General features: G+C 43.3%; 1 protein-coding gene across 1 annotated transcript in view; it reads left to right on the top strand.

The window, feature by feature from the left end:
• The first annotated feature begins 1,866 nt into the window (after positions 1-1,866).
• The window catches only part of LOC117832327 (heat-stable enterotoxin receptor-like), a 23,505-nt gene continuing 1,106 nt past the window's right edge, over positions 1,867-24,265 (top strand). The window contains exons 1-24 of the mRNA XM_034711418.1: positions 1,867-2,086; positions 4,407-4,519; positions 5,177-5,244; positions 5,321-5,539; positions 7,114-7,232; positions 7,523-7,622; positions 7,708-7,816; positions 7,905-8,052; positions 8,357-8,442; positions 9,739-9,856; positions 9,980-10,061; positions 10,277-10,370; positions 12,937-12,999; positions 13,088-13,159; positions 15,136-15,240; positions 18,293-18,379; positions 18,652-18,784; positions 18,869-19,006; positions 19,171-19,259; positions 20,363-20,454; positions 20,557-20,715; positions 21,003-21,195; positions 22,384-22,558; positions 24,012-24,160. Of these exons, the coding sequence (XP_034567309.1) occupies positions 1,867-2,086; positions 4,407-4,519; positions 5,177-5,244; positions 5,321-5,539; positions 7,114-7,232; positions 7,523-7,622; positions 7,708-7,816; positions 7,905-8,052; positions 8,357-8,442; positions 9,739-9,856; positions 9,980-10,061; positions 10,277-10,370; positions 12,937-12,999; positions 13,088-13,159; positions 15,136-15,240; positions 18,293-18,379; positions 18,652-18,784; positions 18,869-19,006; positions 19,171-19,259; positions 20,363-20,454; positions 20,557-20,715; positions 21,003-21,195; positions 22,384-22,558; positions 24,012-24,160 (2,931 nt within the window). The remainder of the gene's footprint in view (positions 2,087-4,406; positions 4,520-5,176; positions 5,245-5,320; positions 5,540-7,113; positions 7,233-7,522; positions 7,623-7,707; positions 7,817-7,904; positions 8,053-8,356; positions 8,443-9,738; positions 9,857-9,979; positions 10,062-10,276; positions 10,371-12,936; positions 13,000-13,087; positions 13,160-15,135; positions 15,241-18,292; positions 18,380-18,651; positions 18,785-18,868; positions 19,007-19,170; positions 19,260-20,362; positions 20,455-20,556; positions 20,716-21,002; positions 21,196-22,383; positions 22,559-24,011; positions 24,161-24,265) is intronic.

Genomic DNA, 24,265 nt, shown 5'->3' with positions numbered 1-24,265 from the left:
GGATGGATGATTGGATGGATGGATGATTGGATGTATGATTGAATGAATGATTGGATGGATGGACGGATGAATGAATGGATGGATGGATGAATGGATGGATGGATGGATGGATGATTGGATGGATGATTGGATGGATGGATGGATGGATGATTGGATGTATGATTGGATGAATGATTGGATGAATAGAGGATTGGATGGACGGTTGGATGAATGGATGAATGGATGGATGGATAGATGGATGATTGGATGGACGATTGGACGAATGGATGGACGAATGGACGATTGGAAGGATTATCGGATTAATGAATGGATGAATGGAAGGATGGATGGACGATTGGACGAATGGATGAATGGATGGATGGATGGACGATTGGAAGGATTATCGGATTAATGAATGGATGGATGGATGGATGGATGAATGGATGGATGGATGAATGGATGGAAGGATTATCGGATTAATGAATGGATGGATGGATGAATTGATGGATGGATGAATGGATGGATGGATGAATGGATGGATGGATGGATGATGAATGGATGGATGGATGAATGGATGGATGGATGGATGAATGGAATGAGTATTTAAGACTCAATAAAGGCGAGGTGATTCCTCAGACCAGCTGTACGTTGATTTTAAGAATGGTTCCTCGACCATGAGAGATCATTTGTTGGTTCTTGTTTGAGAAGCTGTTATGGTGAGCTCTTATTAATGAATGGATGTCTTTAAATACACTGAGGGGCTCTTATATCTTCATCAGTGAGAAAACTCCTCTTCATCAGCATGACTCAGCTGTGTCTTCAGTTCATCCTGAGAGACGCTCACCTGATGATGCTGATATGAAGCTGTATCAGGATTACAGACGTGCCGGTCAGCAGGTTGGCTTATTAATAAATAATTAGGTATCAATAAAGAGGACTGTGAACTGGACTATGATCACACTCTTTAAAAGTGATGGGGATGATGTCAGAGAGTGTTTGGCGTCTCTCTTTGAGACTCTGAACGACAGCGCTCTCTGATTTCACTCCGCCTCTGATTTGGTGTTGAAAGCGTTTAAAGCTGGTTTCCTCAAAGCGAGCTGTGTTTACGAGCAGCACTTTTACAGGCTTAATCCACCCTGCTTTTATAACAGACAATATTTATCAGCTCCACACAAGCCTTCACTTTTATGGCCTCCTTTGACCTTTGCCCCTCTCACTGTGAAAGCTTTCCCCCGCCTTGCTTGGACTGAATGTTTCCAGGCCGGCCTGTGGCACAGGATCTTACAGTACTGATCCTCTCGGTCTGTTGTTCTGGGACTCTCAGGAAGAAGACACCCCGCTTCGTTTCCTCAGCAGAAACTTAGAGACGGAGGAATCGCTCCAACAGGAGGTGCAGAGCGAGGACAGCCTTGATGTTTATAATCTCAGGTAGTTTCTATGTGAAGGTGTTAGTCCAGGTGGAGTGTGGGAGTCTTCACGCCCTGCCCTCCCTCTGACTGTCAGTGGACGGTTGTTCATTAACGTAAGGGGGACAGGTAGATCAGGCTGTACCAAGGTGGAGGATTATTGATCCCAGGCTTGTGCAGAGACTGTTTTCCTGTTAAGTCCAGACTTTACTCTTTATTGTCCTTCCTGAAAGTGTTTTCAGACTTCAGGTAAGCGTCTCCTTTCTGTCAGACCTGGATGCTGGACTGTGAATTTACTGTGACTTCAGATTCGTCTCTGCAGAACTTTGTTCCCCTCCTGTTTCTGGAAGTGAAGGGAATCTGTTGAGGAGGTAAAAACCTGCCTCAGACTTCTTTCTGAAGAGTTGAAATATTCACTTTGATATGTAGGAACTGTGGGAAACAGCATTTTGAGGAGTGAAAGGGAAATCTGAAGAACAAGATGTACAGCACTCAGAGTTTATGTTACCTGGGAGTGTTGATGTCGGTGATCGTGTCGGTGAACTCCAACAAGATGCTGGAGGAGTGTTTGTCATCGAAGCGTACTTTCTACCTGAACGTCGTGCTTCTGGAGGACAACACGTACGAGTGGAGCCGGCCGTTTGTGCAGCTGGCCGTGGAACGAGCGATCGAGGCGGACAGGCTGGAGAACGAGAAACAAGGTACGGATCAATACCTGAGATTAATTCATCTGGATGAATGTTAAAGATTGAAAAGCTCTGCAGCAGCTGAACAGATTACAGACACAAAGCTTCAAACATTCAGAGTGTCAGTCAGAGCTAAAGTTTTGAAACAGTCGACTGGCAGAAACTCCTGGAACATCATAAACACTGAAAACTGCAGAGTCAAGATGGCTGCTGAGTGAAGCTCTCTCTCTCTCTGCAGCCTGCTGAAGAGAAAATGTCTCAAACTGAATCAAATCTAATAAACTAAATATTTGAAATCTGCTCAGAGAGGATGAGATATGATTTAATTTAAGGATTAAATCAGACTTTGTTTTCACTCATCTGTCCTCATTTCATCCTCTCTGAAGTCTTCAGAGTGATTCCAGATGGATTTGAATGTTGGGGCAGACGTTTGACAGTATATAGAGGAGCAAGATTTATGAAGCTCTGTAGACAAGAGAGGCCACAAAATTAACATAAACTCTAAGGAACCCCCCCCTCAAACTTGTTGTATTAACGCAAGTGTGTGTAAGTGTGTGTGAGTGCTTGTTAGTGTTCATGTGAGAGTGTGTGTGTGTGTGTTGGTGTGAGTCTATATGTGGTAAACAAGTGTAAACATGTCAGAGTGTGTGTAAGGGATACAAACTACCTGTGAGATCAATATAACATACCTGTAATGTGAATGAACTACACAGGATCTATGACATGAAATTTGATTTCCTTGTTTTGTTTTGTTTTTATTTTTATTTAATGTTTTTATTCTTTGGAATTAAGAAGACTAATTATTTGAATCACAGGATGTACTGATGTACTTAGACCTGCACACTCAATAACATACATTTATATATATATATATAAAAGCATGTTGGGGCAGACGTATGGGATAATACATTATCAGGCAGAATGACAGGATACGATATAAAACAATGTGATATTAAAGAATATGGAATTATTTTATAAAATATTTGAAAGTAAGATTTGATTCAAAACAATTTAATATAAGATGTGATGTGATTTGATAAAAGAGGATATAATATGATCACACATATTTCTATAGATGCCAAACAATGTGATACACTAGGATATATGATACAATATAAAATGATAAAATAATACATTTTATTTATAAAGCGCTTTTCTAAAAACTCAAAGACACTGATAAGATAATAATAATAATAATAATAATAATAATAATAATAATAATAAAGCACTTTTCATAGATATTGGAGCACAAAATGCTGTAATATAAAATGAATAATGGTAGAAATACACTAGAATAAATTAAAATACAAAAAAAGAAGATCCACATGAAATATTTAAAAAAATGAAAATAATTAAATAATTAAATTAAAATTAAAAAAAGGAGGAAATGCTGTCATATCTTACAGAGGAAACACTGGAGATAAATAAGATAAATTAAATTCACCAAAATAAAATTAATTAATAAGACAATACAACTCTAAAAGATTAAAACAGTAAAAGATGCTTCACTGAAAATTAATACAGCAAAGTACAACAGAATAAAATATTAAAATTCTGAGAGGTAATCAGAAAAAATCATAAAATGTAAGATCTAATTCATTACTACATAAATGATTACATAATCCACAATACATTACAAAATAAATGAAAATAAAGAAAATAAATGAATACATAATATATATGTAATAAAATTAAAAATAAAGCAGGATATAAATTTAAAATGGACTAAGATAATAAATGAAGAAGACTCAGTTAAAGTGAGACTAATAATATCATCTGATACGATGTGATTCAGTTTAATATAATATAATATGATGCAAAGTAATATGATATAATACGATTCCACATGATTCCATACGATACAATGTGATATAAGGCTTGATATTATATTTATTTTTTAACGATCATCTGGTTTAGAGTTATTTCTGAGGTTAGTCAGTTCATTTATTAATCACAGATGAAGTTATATAGTCTGTAAGACACAGAGATATGAACCTCTTATTGAACTTCATCCAAACAGCGAACAGAGACGCCTTTAAAACATGTGATTTGTTGAAGTCAGCCGCCGTGTGAAGAGCTTGTTCCAGCGGCTTGTCCCTCTCTGTCCCTGTTATTCGCTCCTTTCAGGCTCCTGGTCTACACTTCATCAGCAGTGTTCTGTCAGAGGCTTTAAATTCAGGATAGGAAACACGTTTAATCCAAACCTGACTTCAAGTCTGAACACAATTTGTTGTATAAAAAAAACCATAATAACCACAGAGCAATAAAGCTGATTTCATCTAATCTCAATAATGTGTTTGGTATTAAATCTCTTATCTTCTTTCCACGAGTCCAGGATTAAATTTCACTTTGACGGCCAACTACAACGGGTTCAACACCAACATGTACAACCGGCAGGGCTGTGGGAGCAGCACCTGTGAGGGAGTGGCTATACTGAAGGTGCTCCATGTAAGTGTGGAATAAATCTAATATAATATGCAGGATACACTCTGAGAGGTAGGGAATACAAGATTAGGGATTAGAGGAACAGTAAATCTGAAGCACTAGACCAAGTCTTAGAAACCTGCAGAGAGGCCTTAAATCAAAGATGTAGATTTTAATGATCTGTTTGATATCTATATAAACTTCCTGCAGCGCTGACTCTGTGTCTCTCAGTCTGAGACATGTCCCTGTGTCTGTGAGGACAGTATCAGGGTAACTGTGTCTCTCAGTCTAATACATGTCCCTCTCTCTGTGAGGACAGTATCAGGGTAACTGTGTCTCTCAGTCTGAGACATGTCCCTCTCTCTGTGAGGACAGTAACAGGGTAACTGTGTCTCTCAGTCTAATACATGTCCCTCTCTCTGTGAGGACAGTATCAGGGTAACTGTGTCTCTCAGTCTGAGACATGTTCCTCTCTCTGTGAGGACAGTAACAGGGTAACTGTGTCTGTCTCTGTGAGGACTAACAGGGTAACTGTGTCTGTCTCAGTGAGGACTAACAGAGTAACTGTCCCTCTCTTAGTGAGGACTAACAGAGTAACTGTCCCTCTCTTAGTGAGGACTAACAGGGTAACTGTCCCTGTCTCAGTGAGGACTAACAGGGTAACTGTGTCTGTCTCTGCAGAATAACGGGGAGGCTGGATGTGTCATGCTTGGTCCGTCCTGCACCTTTGCGACCTTCCAGCTGGTGGAGTGAGTATGATTCTTGGTTTTGTTTCATTCACAGTCAAACACTTGATCTCTGACTCTTTGTTGTTTTCTGCTTCAGTGAGGAAATCGGCCTGACCCTGAGCGTCCCCATCATCTCAGCCGGGAGCTTCGGACTCTCCTGTGACTACAAATCCAAACTGACCCGGATTCTGCCCCCAGCACGCAAAATCACATCTTTATTGATCCACTTCTTTGAAGAAAAGTTGCCATTTAAGGACAAGTGGAAGCAAGTCTACGTCTACAAGAAGGCCCACAACGTGTCCGAGGACTGCTACTGGTGAGACCACTCAGCATCATGTGAATCTGAGACGCCTCTGTGCTCAAAGCAGGGGCGATTCTAGGATCAGATGTTTAGGGGTGCTGAGCCGTGCAAGATAAATTTCACTGTTTAGTACATTTTAATGCAATTACATTCCCACATTTGTGAAAGAATAGTTGTCACTTTTTAGGGAAAGTCTGTGACTAAACCATCAATTCTGATAAAGGTTATTTAAATGCTGAGCCACAGCAAAAGAGGAATGGATTTGAATCATAGAAGAAACATATGGTGACCCTGATTTCTGGGGAAGACAACTCATTTAGATACAGCAGCTCCTCAACATATACATAAACAGTATGTATGTTTCTGGAGTAAACCAGCCCCCTATAGTGAGTACCAATATACCAAAAAGTGACATTAGAGTTATTTTTTTGGACTTTCATTTGAAATGGACAACATGTAAAACGCTGAGGAGCTGCTGTATTTCTGTTGTTAAAATATTATGTTTCAACCAAGTAGGGGAGAACGGGGTTGGTTGTCACACTTTTCACTGTTTTGATAATTGCTCATCATCAAAACATCTTTCAATAGTCATTCCTACATTACATGGAAGCTTAAGGTGTTAGCTTGAAATGTGTGTCCCTCTCATTTTCCAACTCATTGTAACAAAGAGGCAAATAACTATCAAAGACACTCTGACACATCATACACACTATGGGTTGGTTGTCACACACTATGGGGTTGGTTGTCACACACTATGGGGTTGGTTGTCTCACACTATGGGGTTGGTTGTCACACACTATGGGGTTGGTTGTCTCACACTATGGGGTTGGTTGTCACACACTATGGGGTTGGTTGTCACACACTATGGGGTTGGTTGTCTCACACTATGGGGTTGGTTGTCACACACTATGGGGTTGGTTGTCTCACACTATGGGGTTGGTTGTCTCACACTATGGGGTTGGTTGTCTCACACTATGGGGTTGGTGGTCACACACTATGGGGTTGGTTGTCACACACTATGGGGTTGGTTGTCACACATTATGGGGTTGGTTGTCACACACTATGGGGTTGGTTGTCACACACTATGGGGTCGGTTGTCACACACTATTGGGTCGGTTGTCACACACTATGGGGTTGGTTGTTACACACTATTGGGTTGGTTGTCACACACTATTGGGTTGGTTGTTACACACTATTGGGTTGGTTGTTACACACTATGGGGTTGGTTGTCACACACTATGGGATTGGTTGTCACACACTATGGGATTGGTTGTTACACACTATTGGGTTGGTTGTCACACACTATGGGGTTGGTTGTCACACACTATGGGGTTGGTTGTCACACACTATGGGGTTGGTTGTCACACACTATGGGGTTGGTTGTCACACACTATGGGGTTGGTTGTTACATGTGACAACCAACCCCAAAGAGAATGTGACGACCAACCCCAACTGGATTTTTTTGCTAGCATCAAGGCTAACAACCATCTAACAACTATTTAGCTAGCATACAGTAAACGCCTATGGCTCAAACTCAACTTCCCAGCATGCACCACTCTTTGCTTCATCTCTCTTTTTTTTGGATGCAGGTACATCAACGCTCTGGAAGCAGCTTCCAACAACTTTGCCACAAGGATGAACAGAGAGATGCTGCGCGGGGAGGACGAGCTCAAGGAGGCCATCAGAAAGAAGAACAGACACAGCAACAGTGAGTATTTAAGACTCATATATGATCCCTGTGTGCTCATCCACTGTCTGGACTGAGAGGAGGGTCAGATTAGGGACTTTATGAAGCCTGGAGAAAACAGGAAAGCAGGAGCAACAGTTAGCAGAAGATCAACTCAGAAATAAGAACAAGTTTCACTAAATTCAAAGATTATTTATAAAGTTCAGTTTTTAAAGCGTGGTCAGAGAGGACAGCCGCCCCTCTCATGGTGTTAACTTGAATATGTAATGTGTCTGTGTCTCTCTGACTTCATGAATCTCTGTGTTTTCCAGTTTTCATCCTGTGTGGGAGCACTGATGACATCGCTTCGATTAAGAGTCTGCCGGTCAACATCGATAAGGAGATCATCTTCGTGCTCCTCGATATCTACAAGTAAGCATCTGTGATATAACCTCATGTTGTGAAGCTTTGACTGTGCAGAAGTGTGACACAGAGACTCTCTTTGGTCCTCCTGTAGCCCTTCGTATTACATCAACACCACGTCCAGTAAGACGATGCAGGACGTGGTGGTGATCACTCTCCCGCAGAGGAACTACGACTCTGCAAACTCCACGTACAACGACACGGTGAGTCAAAGCTTCAGCTCTCAGACTGCAGAGTGCGTCCTGAATATACGTCTGACTCGTCTCCTTCATCCTTCTCTCTGACGGGCAGATTAACGACTACGTGGCCGGGTACCACGACGGGGCTCTGCTGTTTGGGAAAGTCCTCCGAGAGAAGATGCTGAGTGAGCAGCAGAACGGGAGATCCTACGAAGACGTGCCTCTGAGCGACAACCCGTTTGGAAACATCTCCTTTGACGGTGAGTATGAGCAGAGACAGAGAGAGGAAGACAACACACACACACACACACACGGGGGGTAATGCACATCAGAATCCTGACAGGGTGAGGAGGAGTCTTTCCTCACCCTAAATTCTAATCTGCATAACCTTCACTTTACAGTCTCCTGCTTATTACCTGAACACCAGTACACTGATACTCTCACCCCTTGTGTCTTCGTGTGGTCACCATGAAGACGGGTTGAACGTTTTACAGTCTGTTGATATCTAGTTCAGTTTGAAGGATTGTCCTGATGTCCTCCTCGTTATGTGTTTGCCTGGATCAGGTATGGGAGGACACTATGTGCTGGACGAGTACGGAGACAGAGACGTTAACTTCTCTATACTTTACACGTCCGGCATCACCAACCAGGTGAGACTTCTGTCCAATCACAAAGTGAATCAGGAGAAGATGAACTCTTGTTACAGCCGTCTGACTCTCTGTCTCTCTGCCTCTGTGTCTCTGCCTGTGTCTGTCTCTCTGTGTCTCTCTGCCTCTGTCTCTGCCTGTGTCTGTCTCTCTGTGTCTCTCTGCCTCTGTGTTTCTCCCTGTGTCTCTCTGCCTCTGTGTCTCTGCCTGTGTCTGTCTCTCTGTGTCTTTCTGCCTCTGTGTCTCTGCCTTTGTCTGTCTCTCTGTGTCTCTCTGCCTCTGTGTTTCTCCCTGTGTCTGTCTCTCTGTGTCTCTCTGCCTCTGTGTCTCTCTCTCTGTCTCTGTCTCTCTGTGTCTGTCTCTCTATGTCTCTCTGCCTCTGTGTCTCTCTGTGTCTCTCTGCCTCTGTGTCTGTTTCTCTGTCTCTGTCTCTCTGTGTCTGTCTATCTATGTCTCTCTGCCTCTGTGTCTCTCTGTGTCTCTCTGCCTCTGTGTCTCTCTGTGTCTCTCTGCCTCTGTGTCTCTCTGCCTCTGTGTCTCTCTGTGTCTCTCTGCCTCTGTGTCTCTCTCTCTGGGTCTGTCTTTCTGTGTCTCTCTGCCTCTGTGTCTCTCTGTGTCTGTCTCTCTATGTCTCTCTGCCTCTGTGTCTCTGCCTGTGTCTGTCTCTCTATGTCTCTCTGCCTCTGTGTCTCTCTGTGTCTGTCTCTCTATGTCTCTCTGCCTCTGTGTCTCTCTGGGTCTGTCTCTCTATGTCTCTCTGCCTCTGTGTCTCTCTCTCTGGGTCTGTCTCTCTATGTCTCTCTGCCTCTGTGTCTCTCTGGGTCTGTCTTTCTGTGTCTCTCTGCCTCTGTGTCTCTGCCTGTGTCTGTCTCTCTATGTCTCTCTGCCTCTGTGTCTCTCTGTGTCTGTCTCTCTATGTCTCTCTGCCTCTGTGTCTCTCTGTGTCTGTCTCTGCCTGTGTCTCTCTGCCTCTGTGTCTCTCTGTGTCTGTCTCTGCCTGTGTCTCTCTGCCTCTGTGTCTCTGCCTGTGTCTGTCTCTCTATGTCTCTCTGCCTCTGTGTCTCTCTGGGTCTGTCTCTCTATGTCTCTCTGCCTCTGTGTCTCTCTCTCTGGGTCTGTCTCTCTATGTCTCTCTGCCTCTGTGTCTCTCTGTGTCTGTCTCTCTATGTCTCTCTGCCTCTGTGTCTCTCTGTGTCTGTCTCTCTATGTCTCTCTGCCTCTGTGTCTCTCTGTGTCTGTCTCTGCCTGTGTCTCTCTGCCTCTGTGTCTCTCTATGTCTGTGTCTCTGCGTCTCTGCAGTATGAGACTCTGTTAGTGTTCGACACGTCCCAAAATAAATCCAACGTGGAGGACCCACACCCGGCCCTGCAGTGGGAGGGGGGCCTCCTGCCCCAAGACGTGCCGAAGAATCCCAACGGTAACTAAGTCCCGATCTCTGCACGTCCTCACAGCCTGAAGCTGAAACTCTCATTAAAGCGTGTTCTCACTTTGTTTCTGCATGTGATGCTTTAAAAACTAAACACTCATCTGTGTGTTTCAGATTTAAACACGCAGGATGTGATCGTGATCGTCCTGAGTCTCAGTGTGGTGGTGGTCACAGCCATCGCCCTCATCTTCTACAGGTAAACACAGACACGCCTCACAGCAGGGACCATGGTCTCATCAAACAGCTGCTTTGATTAGACCCTAACCTCTCAGACAAGATCAGTCAGTTTCAATTGAAATTCAAGGATCTGTAAAATCATCTGTTTCTTCATGTCGTGGTTGAAGCTTAAAGTGATGTCTCTGAGAACAGGAGAGATATCTGTGATCACTGAGTGTTTGTGAATCATGTCAGGCAGAACAGGAAGGAGCGTCTGCAGCAGAAGAAGTGGTCTCACATCAACCCACACCTGATCGCCCCGCTGGATGAGAAGGAGGTCTCTCTGAAGGTGAGACGCTTCATTCCCTGTGTCCTCTGTGTGAGATCAATGTCCTCTACACTCTCTTCCTGTATGATGGAGGAATGTGAGGAATGAGAGGAATGAGGAGGGCGGAGTCTAGACGCCAAACACAAACACTGTTCAGTAAAAGCTTCGACCAATAGATGTCCCTCGTTATTTATTCTTAGTATTAAAGTTGTTTCCAACATTTTAGAATATTACAGCTGCCACAAATGTTTCAGAACTCACCGCTGCACTTTACACTCCTCTGTAAACTGGCCATCCTTACACACCCGGGTACATGTTAATATACAGAACTCTCCTCGGACTGTCGCCTCCGTATCTATGGAGACGGTTACAGTTTGCACACTTACAACACACGCTCAGCGGACCTCATCCTGCTGACAATCCCCAATACACACTCAAGGCCAAAGTCCACCAGATCCGTGTCCGGTCCGTCTCCGATCCATCACAGCACTGGATCTGATAGGTTTCTATTCTAGTCAATGTGTTAACTTCCACTGGATCCGCTCCGTTGCATTCTGGCTGGGTCTCTGATCCGGCAGGTCGGAGTCCTCCGGATCAGATACACAAGACTTCTATTTGTGCCGGATGCTGCAGCACGACGCATCAATCTCAACAGAGCACATGGAACGGGACAGGAAGTCAGGTTTCACCAAAACAAAATGAAAACATCCGGTTGATTTTCAGAATAAAACACTCTGTGTTATCACCAGATCGTATTTCACTTAACTACAACAACAAACCAAAGTCATGATGAGCGGAGCCAGGCCTGGAGTCAACAGGTCAGAGGTTTTCAGAGGACCAGAAAGACAACATGGATGAGAAGAGGAGGAGGAGGAGAATCCTTCATTCAGTGATTGCCGTGGGAAAAACCTCGGTCACGACTCCAGCTGTCCGGTGGTCCTGCTCCGTGCTGCGTTCCAAAAACGCAACCGGTGCACGCGGAGCTGGACCGCAGCAGATTTCAGGAACTCTCTCATGGACTCTATAACACACCTGCACCTGCTTTTAATCCTGGACTCCTGCTGCCACTGTTCCTTATCTGATCTGTTCTGTCATGTTTAACTTGTCTTTGAAGTTTTTCTAACCTTGTGTTTGTTTCTGTCATTACTGTTACCCCTGACCTTTGACCCCTGTGCCTTCTGCCAGGTCGTCACTGTAAATAAGAATTTGTTCTTAATAACTTACCTGGTTAGATAAAGTTTTAATAACAGCTAATAATAAAATGCCCTCTGATGTCAGGTTTGAGGAAAGGGTTGAAAACATGCTAGCTTGCTAACTAACAGCTCTCCTCTTTACATGTTTTCATGCTTCGTGTCAAATCAGTGTTTTATACTTGGTACTGAAAAGTGTGAAAACCAAACACTTCAAACTGAGTCCAGACGAGCTGAGGAGGTTTACTGAATGTGTATGTGTCACAGGTGTGCTGGTGCTCTGTGACATGAGTCCTGGTTAATGCATTAAAGCTGCTGTTGGTCGTCCTGGAATAAACACCAGTTCAGGGAGAGATTTTAAATGTCAACACTACCCCTCCACACCAGATGTCCCTCTCCCCCCCTCTCTGCTCCTGTAAGCCCCGCCCACAAACAGATCAGAACATCCATCCATCCACTATCTTGACTGCTTATCCCGTTAGGGGGGACGGGGGGCTGGAGCCTATCCCAGCTGGCTTCGGGCGGAAGGCAGGGTACACCCTGGACAGGTCGCCAACCTATCACAGGGCTAACACAAAGAGACAGACAACCATTCATGCACACACTCACACCTACGGGCAATTTAGAGTGATCAATCAACCTGAGCATGTTTTTGTACTGTGGGAGGAAGCCGGAGCACCCGGAGAGAACCCACGCATGCACGGGGAGAACATGCAAACTCCACACAGAAAGGTCACCCGCCTGGCGGGGGATTCGAACCAGGAACCTTCTAGCTGTGAGGCAACAGCGCTACCCACTGCACCACCGTGCAGCCAGATTACAACAGTGCACGCTCAATCAAGAGGGTGGCTCTGATTGGTCAGAGCTGACGGGAGCGATTGGAACTTATAGATTGCTGGATAAAGAGGCAGAGGAAAACACAGATCTCGCCATAATCTCAAGATACCTCATTTATTGATGCCTGTGGATTAGTGTTACGACATTTTGGCCAAACACAGCACAATCCTACCAACTGCAGCTTTAACTCGTAATCCTGGTTGAAGCTATCTTAATGCTGGTGTGAGGATCTGTGTGTCCGGGTTTTACTCCCTCACGTTGACACACGTGCTGCAGGTGAGAGCGCTGACTAAGAGGCAGATTTATGAGATCAGATAAGCTGAACATGATGTGACATAAAACCAGTTTCAACACAAGGACTTGGACTACATGTTAGATGTTCATAAAGAGAGAGATGTAAATGAAACATGATTAAAGAGGTTTATTGAGAGGTGCTGTCGTTAACCTTGGCCTGAGGAAACTCGCTTTTACATAATGTGCTCTTAAAATGTGAGGAGATCACATCCTGATAAGATAAGGAGGTAAGATCAGATAACAGTGTTTGTGTTTGAATGAAACAGATCGAGGAGGATAAGAGGAAGGACTCCACTTACTTCAGCCATCGAGGACGCTACGACAAGAAGGTAAGACACGCCAACGTGCAGAATCAACGTCTCACGTGCGTCAATAAAAAGAGGGAACACGAGGATGATCTGTGTGTCTGTGTTTCAGCCCGTCATCCTGAAAGAGTTGAAGCACACTGATGGAGACTTCACAGAGGACCAGAGGATCGAGCTGAACACTGTGAGACTCCTGGTTTTTAAATATCTTCCTTTCTTTCCCTCCTGTGTGGAGCTTCTCTGATAAACAACACTTCCTCTCTTCAGCTCGTCTCCTTTAACGTGAATCCTAAACAACATTTCAAACATCTCTCTCTGTGAGGACATAACACCTAAAGGTGACATATCATGCAAAATGGACTTTTTAATGGTTCTCTACCTGAAATATGTGTCCCTGGCATGTGTACAAACCCCCCGAGAATGAAAAAAATCCATTCTGCCCCTGTTCTGATTTCTCCACCTTTCTGTAAATGTGTGCTGAAACCAGCCGTTTCAGTTTTCAGTGTTTTTGTTACGTAACAACAATATCCGGTCTGTAACAGGAAGTCAGAGCTCGGAGCTTGTTCAGCCCATAGACTGTATAAAATACAACTCAACCCCTCCTCCGTTTTTCATTCCCTGCACACATGTGTGCTAACAAGGAGCTTAGGAGGGAGGCATGCTAGTTGTAGGCTGTCTTAATAAACACAAAGGTCGGTTTTACTCCCCACGTCTGCAGATTTGAAGATCTAGTGCAGGGGTGTCCAAACTTTTTTCAAAGAGGGCCACATTTGATGTTGTCAGAATACCTTAGAGCCAGTGGCTCCTACCGAGACTTAGGAATCATAAAAGTTATAGATGAAATCTCTATTAAAAAACAATTATTTTACATTTGTTCTCAATAAATTGGTAACTAGGTAGTCCTCAGTTCTCCACAAGCCACATATACATTAGCAAACTTTATCTTCTTCTGGAGGAAAATGGTCGGGCAATGTGGGAAAAATATTGTATCATTATTTTCCTATGGCAGGATCACAATCTGGATTTCATCACACTTCTTTTTCATGTTTTTTTGTAAGACTTGTCTGACCAGCAGACAACATTTGAAGAACTAAATAATTATTTTCACCAAATTTGGCATTTTCTGCACAATTTCATAATTTTGATTTTTTCTAGTGTCTTCTGAACTTTTAGTGTTCATCAAGAACATTTTCACATCATGATAAAATTAATTTGAAGTCAACTTTAAGAGTTCTTGTGTTTCTTTATTGCCTTCTTGCAGAATTCCCAGAGCTTTGGCTTTATACAAGTAATCCATGTGAAGCTTTTTGAGACGTTTCTGGATTGACTTTAGTTTTGTGTGTGCGCTTGAACGAAACTGCAAATGTACAAATGATTCAGAATGTGATTAATTTGTAATGCTATTAATAATGCTATAAATAACACACTGTAAGATGGAAGCTTGGGGCCATAAATAAATGGACCTTGGGCCGCAATTGGCCCCCGGGCCGTACTTTGGACACCCCTGATATAGTGGATGATTTTTATTTATCATGGATAAGTGCTAGCGCTAGTTAGCATAGCCACATAGCTACATGTTCGCAGCTGTGTACCAAGACACACGTCGACATACTGACAAATAAAACAACAAGAAACACTAAATCTGTGACCAATGGTTCAGAAAGGTCCTGCTGCAGGCGCCTCTCCGTCAGGATCAGATTCTGGATCAGATTCAGAGGGTTGAAGTAACGCGGGTCTGTGAGCAGCCGTGTATATTCAGCCAACATGTAAACATTAGATCAACGTGCTGGACAGCCGAGGCACATCCACTTCCTGAGGGGGCGTGGTCAGAGAGAAAACAGCCTGTTCTGAGGAGGGCTGAAGAAGAGGGTTTTTCAGGCAGACCAAAATCTGATTTCAAAGTGTTTTTTTGAGCATAAACTTTAAAGACATGTTTTGGGGACCTCTTAGAACAATATATGTTGATGAAAAAAGCGTGATATGTCACCTTTAAAGGAACACATGTTGTACTTCAGTTTTTCAACACTTTGTTTGAGTTGATAAAATTAAAGATTGTGACTGATTGATAATTTTACACCCAGGCTACACAAAGGATGTGTGATTAAAAAAGTCTGACTCTGGTTGCTTTGACTCGCCTCCCCTCCATGTTTTGTGTTCCAGCTGCTGCGGATCGACTATTACAACCTGACCAAGTTCTACGGCACGGTGAGGTTTGAGTACGCCGTGTTCGGGGTGTTCGAGCTCTGTCAGAGGGGCTCGCTCAGGGTGAGTGCACGCCATCATCACACACTAACACTGACTCTACCTCACAGGATGCAACTTCAGAGGATATGATCATTTGAAATGTGTGCAATATATAAACAAACAACAGAAAGTTGAACTAAAGCAAGGACAGCGACAGAACGAGAAAATTAAGGCTGCAGAAAAACACTGAACACTCAGTCAACATGGTGGCAGCTCCAGGCCAGTAGGGGGCACTGTGTTCACTGTTAAAGATCTCTTTCACATCCTCGTCTGTAGTTTTACCTGAATCAGCTTTGTGTTTGAGTTTGCAGCCTCCTGTGTTGAATGAAAGTCTGCGTAGCCGTCTCAGCATGGTCCCTTGTTGGCCACCGTAGTTCACTGCTTCAGATCTCTCTCCGGCCTCTTCTTTGTTTCCTCCATGATGAGGGAAAACTGTGAAGGAGGACCCAAGTGCAGATTTTAAAATAAAAAGGTTTTAATAAACAATGATGATAATGAACAATGATCCAACACAGGACAGGAGACACAGAGGAACTAAATACACAGAGGGATTAACACAGGTGTGAACACAGGTGAGACTAATCAGGTGAATCAAAAAGGAGGGAAACACACAAGGACAGGAAGTAAAACTAAACTGGAAACACAAGAAAATACAATAAGAGACATGGATCAGTAAACACAGAATAAACATGAGGAACCAAGACATGAAACACAAAGAAAGAACTAAACTAAACATCCACTCATGATAGTTTGCTTCTCTCTGCATATTGTATTTTAGTTTCAGTATGGGTAGAAGCTTCACTCTTTCAAACAGGAAACACATCTGTGACTCTGTAAGTTTGTGTGTGCCGAAACATGCATCAGTTATAAGGGCCGCACAAGAGGCAACCTCTGGCCTCAAAATATGAACCCCATGTGGAAGTGTTTTAAACTGCAGTTCATCGAGCGTCCACTAGAGGCTGGCTGCAGAAACACCGGAAACCACATACACACCCATTCTAAGAAGACGATCTTTGCAGCAGAAATAAACATGTTTACAGCCTGGTTCAAAAAACACTTGATGCTATGAAGCTAATCTCTCTATGGATGTGTATGTGTTTAAGATTACAAGCTTTTGCCCAAATAAGGACATGACTGCCTTGATTGATAGGCGGGAACACATAGCTGTTGGCTAGGAGGCTCAAACTCCGCCCCTTTACGTCACACTCTGCCTGGTTGAGTTCAGCATTTCCAATATGGCTGCTGCTGCCAAACAGCGCTCAGGAACAGATGGGTGACGTCACGGAGACTACATCCAGTATTTATACAGTCTATGGATCCACTTCTACATATTTATATTTCTGTAACAACATAAACTAAAACACTTAGAGAAATATGTTTTATCTTGTAAGAGTTATTTTTCCTGTCTTTAAAGGTGACATATCATGCAAAATTGACTTTTTAATGGTTCTCTAGCTGAAATATGTGTCCCTGTCTACAAACCCCCCGAGAATGAAAAAAATCCATTCTGCCCCTGTTCTGATTTCTCCACCTTTCTGTAAATGTGTGCTGAAACCAGCCGTTTCAGTTTTCAGTGTTTTTGTTACGTAACAACAATATCCGGTCTGTCACGGAGTCAGAGCTCGGAGCTTGTTCAGCCCATAGACTGTATAAAATACAACTCAACCCCTCCTCCGTTTTTCATTCCCTGCACACATGTGTGCTAACAAGGAGCTTAGGAGGGAGGCATGCTAGTTGTAGGCTGTCTTAATAAACACAAAGGTCGGTTTTACTCCCCACGTCTGCAGATTTGAAGATCTAGTGGATGATTTTTATTTATCATGGAAAAGTGCTAGCGCTAGTTAGCATAGCTACATAGCTACATGTCGTAGCTGTAGCTGTGTACCAAGACACACGTCGACATACTGACAAATAAAACAACAAGAAACACAGAATCTGTGACCAATCCTTCAGAAAGGTCCCGCTGCCTTTCTGGTAGAGGTCGGTTTTACTCCCCACGTCTGCAGATTTGAAGATCTAGTGGATGATTTTTATTTATCATGGAAAAGTGCTAGCGCTAGTTAGCATAGCCACATAGCTACATGTTGGTAGCTGTGTACCAAGACACACGTCGACATACTGACAAATAAAACAACAAGAAACACTAAATCTATGACCAATGGTTCAGAAAGGTCCTGCTACAGGCGCCTCTCCGTCAGGATCAGATTCAGAGGGTTGAAGTAACGTGATCTCTGAGCAGCCGTGTATATTCAGCCAACATGTAAACATTAGATCAACGTGCTGGAGAGCCGAGGCACATCCACTTCCTGAGGGGGCGTGGTCAGAGAGAAAACAGACTGTTCTGATGAGGACTGAAGAAGAGGGTTTTTCAGGCAGACCAAAATCTGATTTCAAAGTGTTTTTTTGAGCATAAACTTTAAAGACATGTTTTGGGGACCTCTTAGACCAATATGTGTTGATGAAAAAAGCGTGATATGTCCCCTTTAATATTTGAATCCTCTCCTTGTCTCTGTTTAATATAATTGAATCTGTGTTTAAACTCTAAAGTGTATTGTTTATGTTTATTTATTTGCACAATTAAAAGAAAATACATAAAAAAAAACCCCAAAGATAAATAATATAATGTGCAGGAAGAGGCAGAAAACTCAGAGAGCTTATTTGAAGCCTCCACCCAAATAGTGTTCTAATATCAAAGATATTAGTATATAATATAATATAAGTATTATAAAGCTTCTTTAAAGCACACTGTGGACTGTGCTCCCCTCTCAGAGTTTTATTTTCCTGTTTGTTACAGTAAACCTGACGCATACCTGCTGCAGCTCTTATCTCAGATTACTTCATGTTAACTGCAGACAAACATGTTGTTTATGGCAGAGCTCTGTGACCTCCTTCTGCACCGCTCAGTCACTTTACTGTTAGACTGATACGAGCTGGGGACTCAGTTTAAAGAGGACTAATAGTGTTTAGAATAACACACAGATTCAGATGTGACAGGGTTATAGTTATATACTTCCATCAGCAGAGCATCAAACAGGACTCAACACGACCTTCTGTATCTGTGTTTGTTCTCCAGTACATCCTGAACGACAGGATCTCTTACCCAGACGAGACCTTCATGGACATGGAGTTCAGGATATCCGTCATGTACGACATCGCAAAGGTATCCGTCTTCACTCCACAGCTCAGTTTGATATTCATTTAGATTTCTCCTGCAGAGGACAGAAAACAGAAATCACTGTTAATGTCACCTCAGGAGTTTTCTTGATTCAGCATTATTTCACAAACACATGGTCTGATTCCTCCTGCTGTCAGGAACACAATCAGTTACTCAGTGAAGTTTATTCAGCCTCATGCACGGAGCACTTCAAAGAGAGGAGGAGAATACAACAACCATCCTGCTCACTCACTCACTCACTCTCTGTCCTCCCACAGGGCATGTCCTACCTCCACTCCAGCAACATTAACGTGCACGGACGCCTCAAGTCCACCAACTGTGTGGTTGATAACCGCATGGTGGTGAAGATCACTGACTTCGGCTGTCACACCATCCTGACGCCGGGCAGAGGTGCAGCTCAGCTTTAATCATCACTGATAACAGGTGTGTTATTGATCCACCAATCAGCTGATCAGCTCCTCTCTCTCCCCTCAGACGTGTGGACGGCGCCCGAGCACCTCCGCAAAGATGGAGTGTCTCAGAAAGGAGACGTGTACAGTTACGCCATCATTGCTCATGAGATCATGATGAGGTGCCCGCCTTTCTATACGAAGTACTGCTTTGATCCCACAGGTAGGTCTGATGAAGCACTGAGATACACAAACACACACTTTCTGTCAAAATCAACATTTATTTAATTTAATGTAATAAACACACGAGCTGATTGAAAAGATATAAAGACAACAGATCAGACTTTTAAGTTCTTGTTCTTCATTGTGTTTCATCCAATCCCTCAGAGAAGCTCTACAGGGTCCAGTATCCCAGCGGCATGAGCGTCTTCAGACCAGAACTCAACTTTGAGGGAGCGTCAGACCGAGAGATCGACGTAAGAGAGAATAAACAAACACGTTACAGGAAGTCAGAACAACAAAGACAGCTCACCTTAACCTCCTGTGTGTGTGTGTGTGTGTGTGTGTGTGTGTGTGTCTGTGTATGTGTGTGTGTCTGTGTGTGTGTCTGTGTGTGTGTCTGTGTGTGTGTGTGTCTGTGTGTCTGTGTGTGTGTGTGTCTGTGTCTGCGTGTCTATGTGTACATGTGTACATGTGTCTGTGTGTGGGTGTGTGTGTGTGTGTGTGTCTGTGTGTGTGTGTGTTTGTGTGTGTGTGTGTGTGTGTGTGTGTGTGTGTTTGTGTGTGTGTGTGTGTGTGTGTGTGTGTCTGTGTGTCTGTGTGTTTGTGTGTGTGTGTGTGTTTGTGTGTGTGTGTGTGTGTGTGTCTGTGTGTTTGTGTGTGTGTGTGTGTGTGTGTGTCTGTGTGTTTGTGTGTTTGTGTGTGTGTGTGTCTGTGTGTGTGTGTCTGTGTGTTTGTGTGTGTGTGTGTCTGTGTCTGTGTGTGTGTCTGTGTGTCTGTCTCTGTGTTTGTGTGTGTCTGTGTGTGTGTGTGTGTGTGTGTGTGCGTGACTCTGTGTGCGTGACTCTGTGTGACTCTGTGTGTGTGCGTGTGTGTGTGTGTGTATGTGTGTGTGTGTGTGTGTGTGTGTGTGTCTGTGTCTGTGTCTGTGTGTGTGTGTGTGTGTCTGTGTGTCTGTCTCTGTGTTTGTGTCTATCTGTGTGTTTCTGTGTGTGTGTGTGTGTGTGTGTGTGTGTGTGTGTGTATGTGTCTGTGTCTGTGTGTGTGTCTGTGTGTCTGTCTCTGTGTTCTGCTATCTGTGTGTTTCTGTGTGTGTGTGTGTGTGTGCGTGACTCTGTGTGCGTGACTCTGTGTGTCTGTGTGTGTGTGCGTGTGTGTGTGTGTGTCTGTGTGTGTGTGTGTGTGTGTGTGTGTGTGTGTGTGTGTGTGTGTGTGTGTGCGCGTGTGTGTGTGTGTGTGTGTGTGTGTGTGTCTATGTGTGCCTATGTGTGTCTGTGTGTGTGTGTGTGTATGTGTGTGTGTGTGTGTGTGTGTGTGTGTGTGTGTGTGTGTGTGTGTGTGTGTGTGTGTGTGTTCACAGCTGTATAACCTGATAAAGATCTGCTGGGATGAAGATCCCGAGCGGAGGCCTGATTTTAAGAAGATCGAGTTGACTCTGGGAAAGATCTTCAGGTACTCCATCGCTGCGGTTTGATGTCGGCTGATCTTCAGTCACTCGGTGGAATCTAAATGAAACACAGTGACATAAATCCCTCTTGTATTTCTTTGACACAGCAATTTGCACAACCAAGACAGCGAGACGTACATGGACAACCTGATCCGGCGGCTTCAGATGTACTCCAGGACTCTGGAGCGTCTGGTGGAGGAGAGAACCTTTTTGTACAAAGCAGAGAGGGACCGAGCGGATCAACTCAACTTCATGCTGCTGCCTGGGTACGAGTACTCTGGACCTGCTGCTGCGATGTGTTCAGAGCTCATCAGCTGCTTTCAAAGCCTTAAAATGAAGCACCTAACAGAACCCTGTTAGAGGACAGAGATCACTCAGACACAGAGGGCCAGAAGAGATGTTTAGAAACTGTCAGGAAGAGTTCACTTCACATTTCAGATTCAGATGAAAACAGACTCTCCTCCTTCACTTTGACTTTCCCAAATGAATTAAGCTCATGTGTCATACTCTCTAACTGAGCATTAACATTCCCCACTGTCCCTCGTCTCCTCAGCCCCGTGGTGCGTTCACTGAAGGAGACCGGAGTGGTGAAACCGGAGCTCTTTAAGGAGGTGACCATCTACTTCAGCGACATCGTGGGATTCACCACCCTCTGCCACTACAGCACCCCCATGCAGGTGGTCGACATGCTCAACGACATCTACAAGAACTTTGACAGCATCCTGGACCACCACGACGTCTACAAGGTGAAGAGAGGGTCAGAGATGAACCTCGGTCTGAAGTGAGGGGCTGAAGTCCACGCTGAATCATACAGTGAGACTAGTTAGTCTGTAACTTGTAAAGGACCTCTGCTTCACGACGGGGTCTGGTCTCACCCTGTCAGGATTTTATTTCACATAAGTACCAGATAACAAGACTTCATCACTTACTTATGTAACCAGTCAGTCACAGGGAGACACCAGGGGAGCTTTCTGAGGTGGTAAACTTGGTGATAATTTGATAACAATAATTATCCTGATATAATTTTTCTCAATATAAATATGACAAATGTTCGATAATAATTCAATACAAATAAACATGTAATTACACCCCCCAACCACTGGAAATGGAGGGAGCACTAGTGAGCCTTAAACGCTAGTTGCCACTCAACATTAGACAGAAGAAGAAGGCTGCATTGAACAGCCAATCATGTCACAGGGTGAGAGGTAGGCGGGGCTTAAAGACGTTCGGAGCGGAATGTAAACACAGGTGAAACGACACTGAAGCTATCTTGAAGCTACAAAGGTCAAAGGTCAACGTCCCCACGTCTCAGGAGCGCCATTATGTCAATTTAATTATTTGTTTGTTATTTATTTTCTTAATCTTTAAACGTAAGACAGACACATTTATCCTCGTGTGAATACATCAGTTTTCACTTTTATTTAAAATATATTTATATATATGTGACTGAAGAGGATTAGGGCCATTGAAAAAAAAACAATTAAGGTACATTTTTTAAAATTATTATTAATATCCAGTGAAAAAAGTCAGAATTCTGACTTCTTTCTCAGAATCATAATAATTAAAATAAATGTAACTTAATTTTTTTTCCAGTGGCCCTAATCCTCTTCTTATATAAAATATATTTCTATATATATATTTTTAAGATCTGTTTATTTGAATTTGTCGACATCACACACAGAAGATCAATGTAAACAATTAAAGCAAGTGATGTTTATTTGTATTAGTAACACAATAAGTGAATGAATAAAAAACACCTAATAATATTAAATGATAATAATTTAAAATAAAATATACATAAATTAATAAGAAAATAAAAAATAGTGACAATAAAATAAATAAGTAACAGTTATAAAATAATTTGTTTCACAAATATTTTAACTTTAAAATGACATCAGGGTTCTTCATAACACCGGCTGTGTTAACCCTCTCAGGTGGAGACCATAGGGGACGCCTACATGGTCGCCTCAGGTTTGCCTAAACGTAACGGTGACCGGCACGCGGTGGACATCGCCCACATGGCCCTGGACATCCTGGCTTTTGTGGGGACCTTTCAGCTGCAGCACCTGCCCGGCATCCCTCTGTGGATCCGGATCGGGGTGCATTCAGGTAACTGAGACTCGTTATGATGTGGGTTTTATTTCATGTAATGTTGCTGTTTGGAGAAAAGCCTCTCAGCATTTATCCCTTCTTCTCATTGGTCAGAGTCTTTCAGCTATGATTTGATTTATTACTTCTGAATCCAATCAATCAATCAATCAATCTTTATTTGTATAGCGCCAAATCACAACAAACGTTATCTCAAGACGCTTTTACAAACAGAGCAGGTCTAGACCACTCTATGTTAAACTATGAACAGAGACCCAACACCAAGACAGGGTAAGACTCAGTCTGACCCACCTTAATCCATCATGAGCATTGCACATCACAGTATTTAGCTAGTTACAGTGGTGAGAAGAACTTCCTTTTAACAGGCAGAAACCTCCAGCAGGACCAGACTCATGTTAGACAGCCATCATGCCTCGACCGAGTTGGGTCTGGAAAGACAGATAGAGGGGAGTAAGAGAGAGAGGTAGTAGTGATGAGACGAGTAGAAGCTGTTGCCGCTGGAGTCCAGAACGTCCGTATCAGGAGGAGGTCTACAGCAGCTCAGAGGAATCTACGAGACAAGGGAGCTCAGGGACTCTAGAAAGGTCTATGGTTAGTAACTTTAATGGGACAGGCAGAGTTAAAGTAAGTGATGAAGGGGTTGGGGGGAAGGGGGTGAGCTAGTATCCCAGTGTGTCAGTGTGCCAGTTCCCCCGGCAGTCTAGGCCTATAGCAGCATGACAAGAGCTGGTCCAAGCCTGATCCAGCTCTAACTATAAGCTTTATCAAAAAGGAAAGTTTGAAGCCTACTCTTAAAAGTAGAGAGGGTGTCTGCCTCCCGGACCCTGACTGGTAGATGATTCCAAAGGAGAAGGGCCTGATAACTGAAGGTTCTACCTCCCATTCTACTTTTAGAGATTTTAGGTACAACTAGCAGGCCTGCAAGTTGGGAGCGTAGAGTTCTAGAGGGGTAACAGGGCACTATGAGGTCTTTAAGATACGAGGGTGTCTGATTTTTAAGGGCTTTGTAGGTTAAAAGAAGGATTTAAAATTCTATTCTACATTTTATTGGGAGCCAGTGAAGAGAAGCTAACACATATATGTTTTTTATTTCTATTTCTATTCTCATCCATTTTTTTCATTCTGTAAATTTCATCTCTGTTCAATGAATGTCAAAGGATTCAGACATTACTATCCTATGAGTCTTGGGGTTCCCTGTCATTCATTTTACTCATGTTTAACTCTGAATAATATCAAAGAGGAGTCAAATCTATACCAGACATCATGACACACACATTTCTCATTCTTACAGGTGATGTGAATGATCAGTTTTTGTGCACACGTGTCAACTGAAATGGGAAAAGTGGGAAACTGACACTTAAAGCCGTCCTGAAGAGATAACTTTGTGCTTTAACTGATGAAAACAATATCTAACATGAATATTTGTGTGTGTGTGTGTGTGTGTGTGTTGTAGGGCCGTGTGCAGCAGGAGTGGTGGGGAACAAGATGCCTCGTTACTGTCTTTTTGGAGACACGGTCAACACAGCTGCACGCATGGAGTCCTCTGGCCTTCGTAGGCGACCACACACACTCACTCACTCACTCATCACACTCATCACATCAGTCATAACACTGATCACATTCAGAGAGAGAGAGAGAGTGAGAGAGAGAGAGAGAGAGAGAGAGAGAGGGAGAGAGAGAGAGAGAGAGAGAGACAGAGGGTTGAGG

Source organism: Notolabrus celidotus, chromosome 20, assembly GCF_009762535.1.
Source record: "Notolabrus celidotus isolate fNotCel1 chromosome 20, fNotCel1.pri, whole genome shotgun sequence".
Classification (NCBI taxonomy): domain Eukaryota; kingdom Metazoa; phylum Chordata; class Actinopteri; order Labriformes; family Labridae; genus Notolabrus; species Notolabrus celidotus.
The sequence above is the reverse complement of the archived record's forward strand: the minus strand, read 5'-3'. Positions and strand labels throughout refer to the sequence as shown.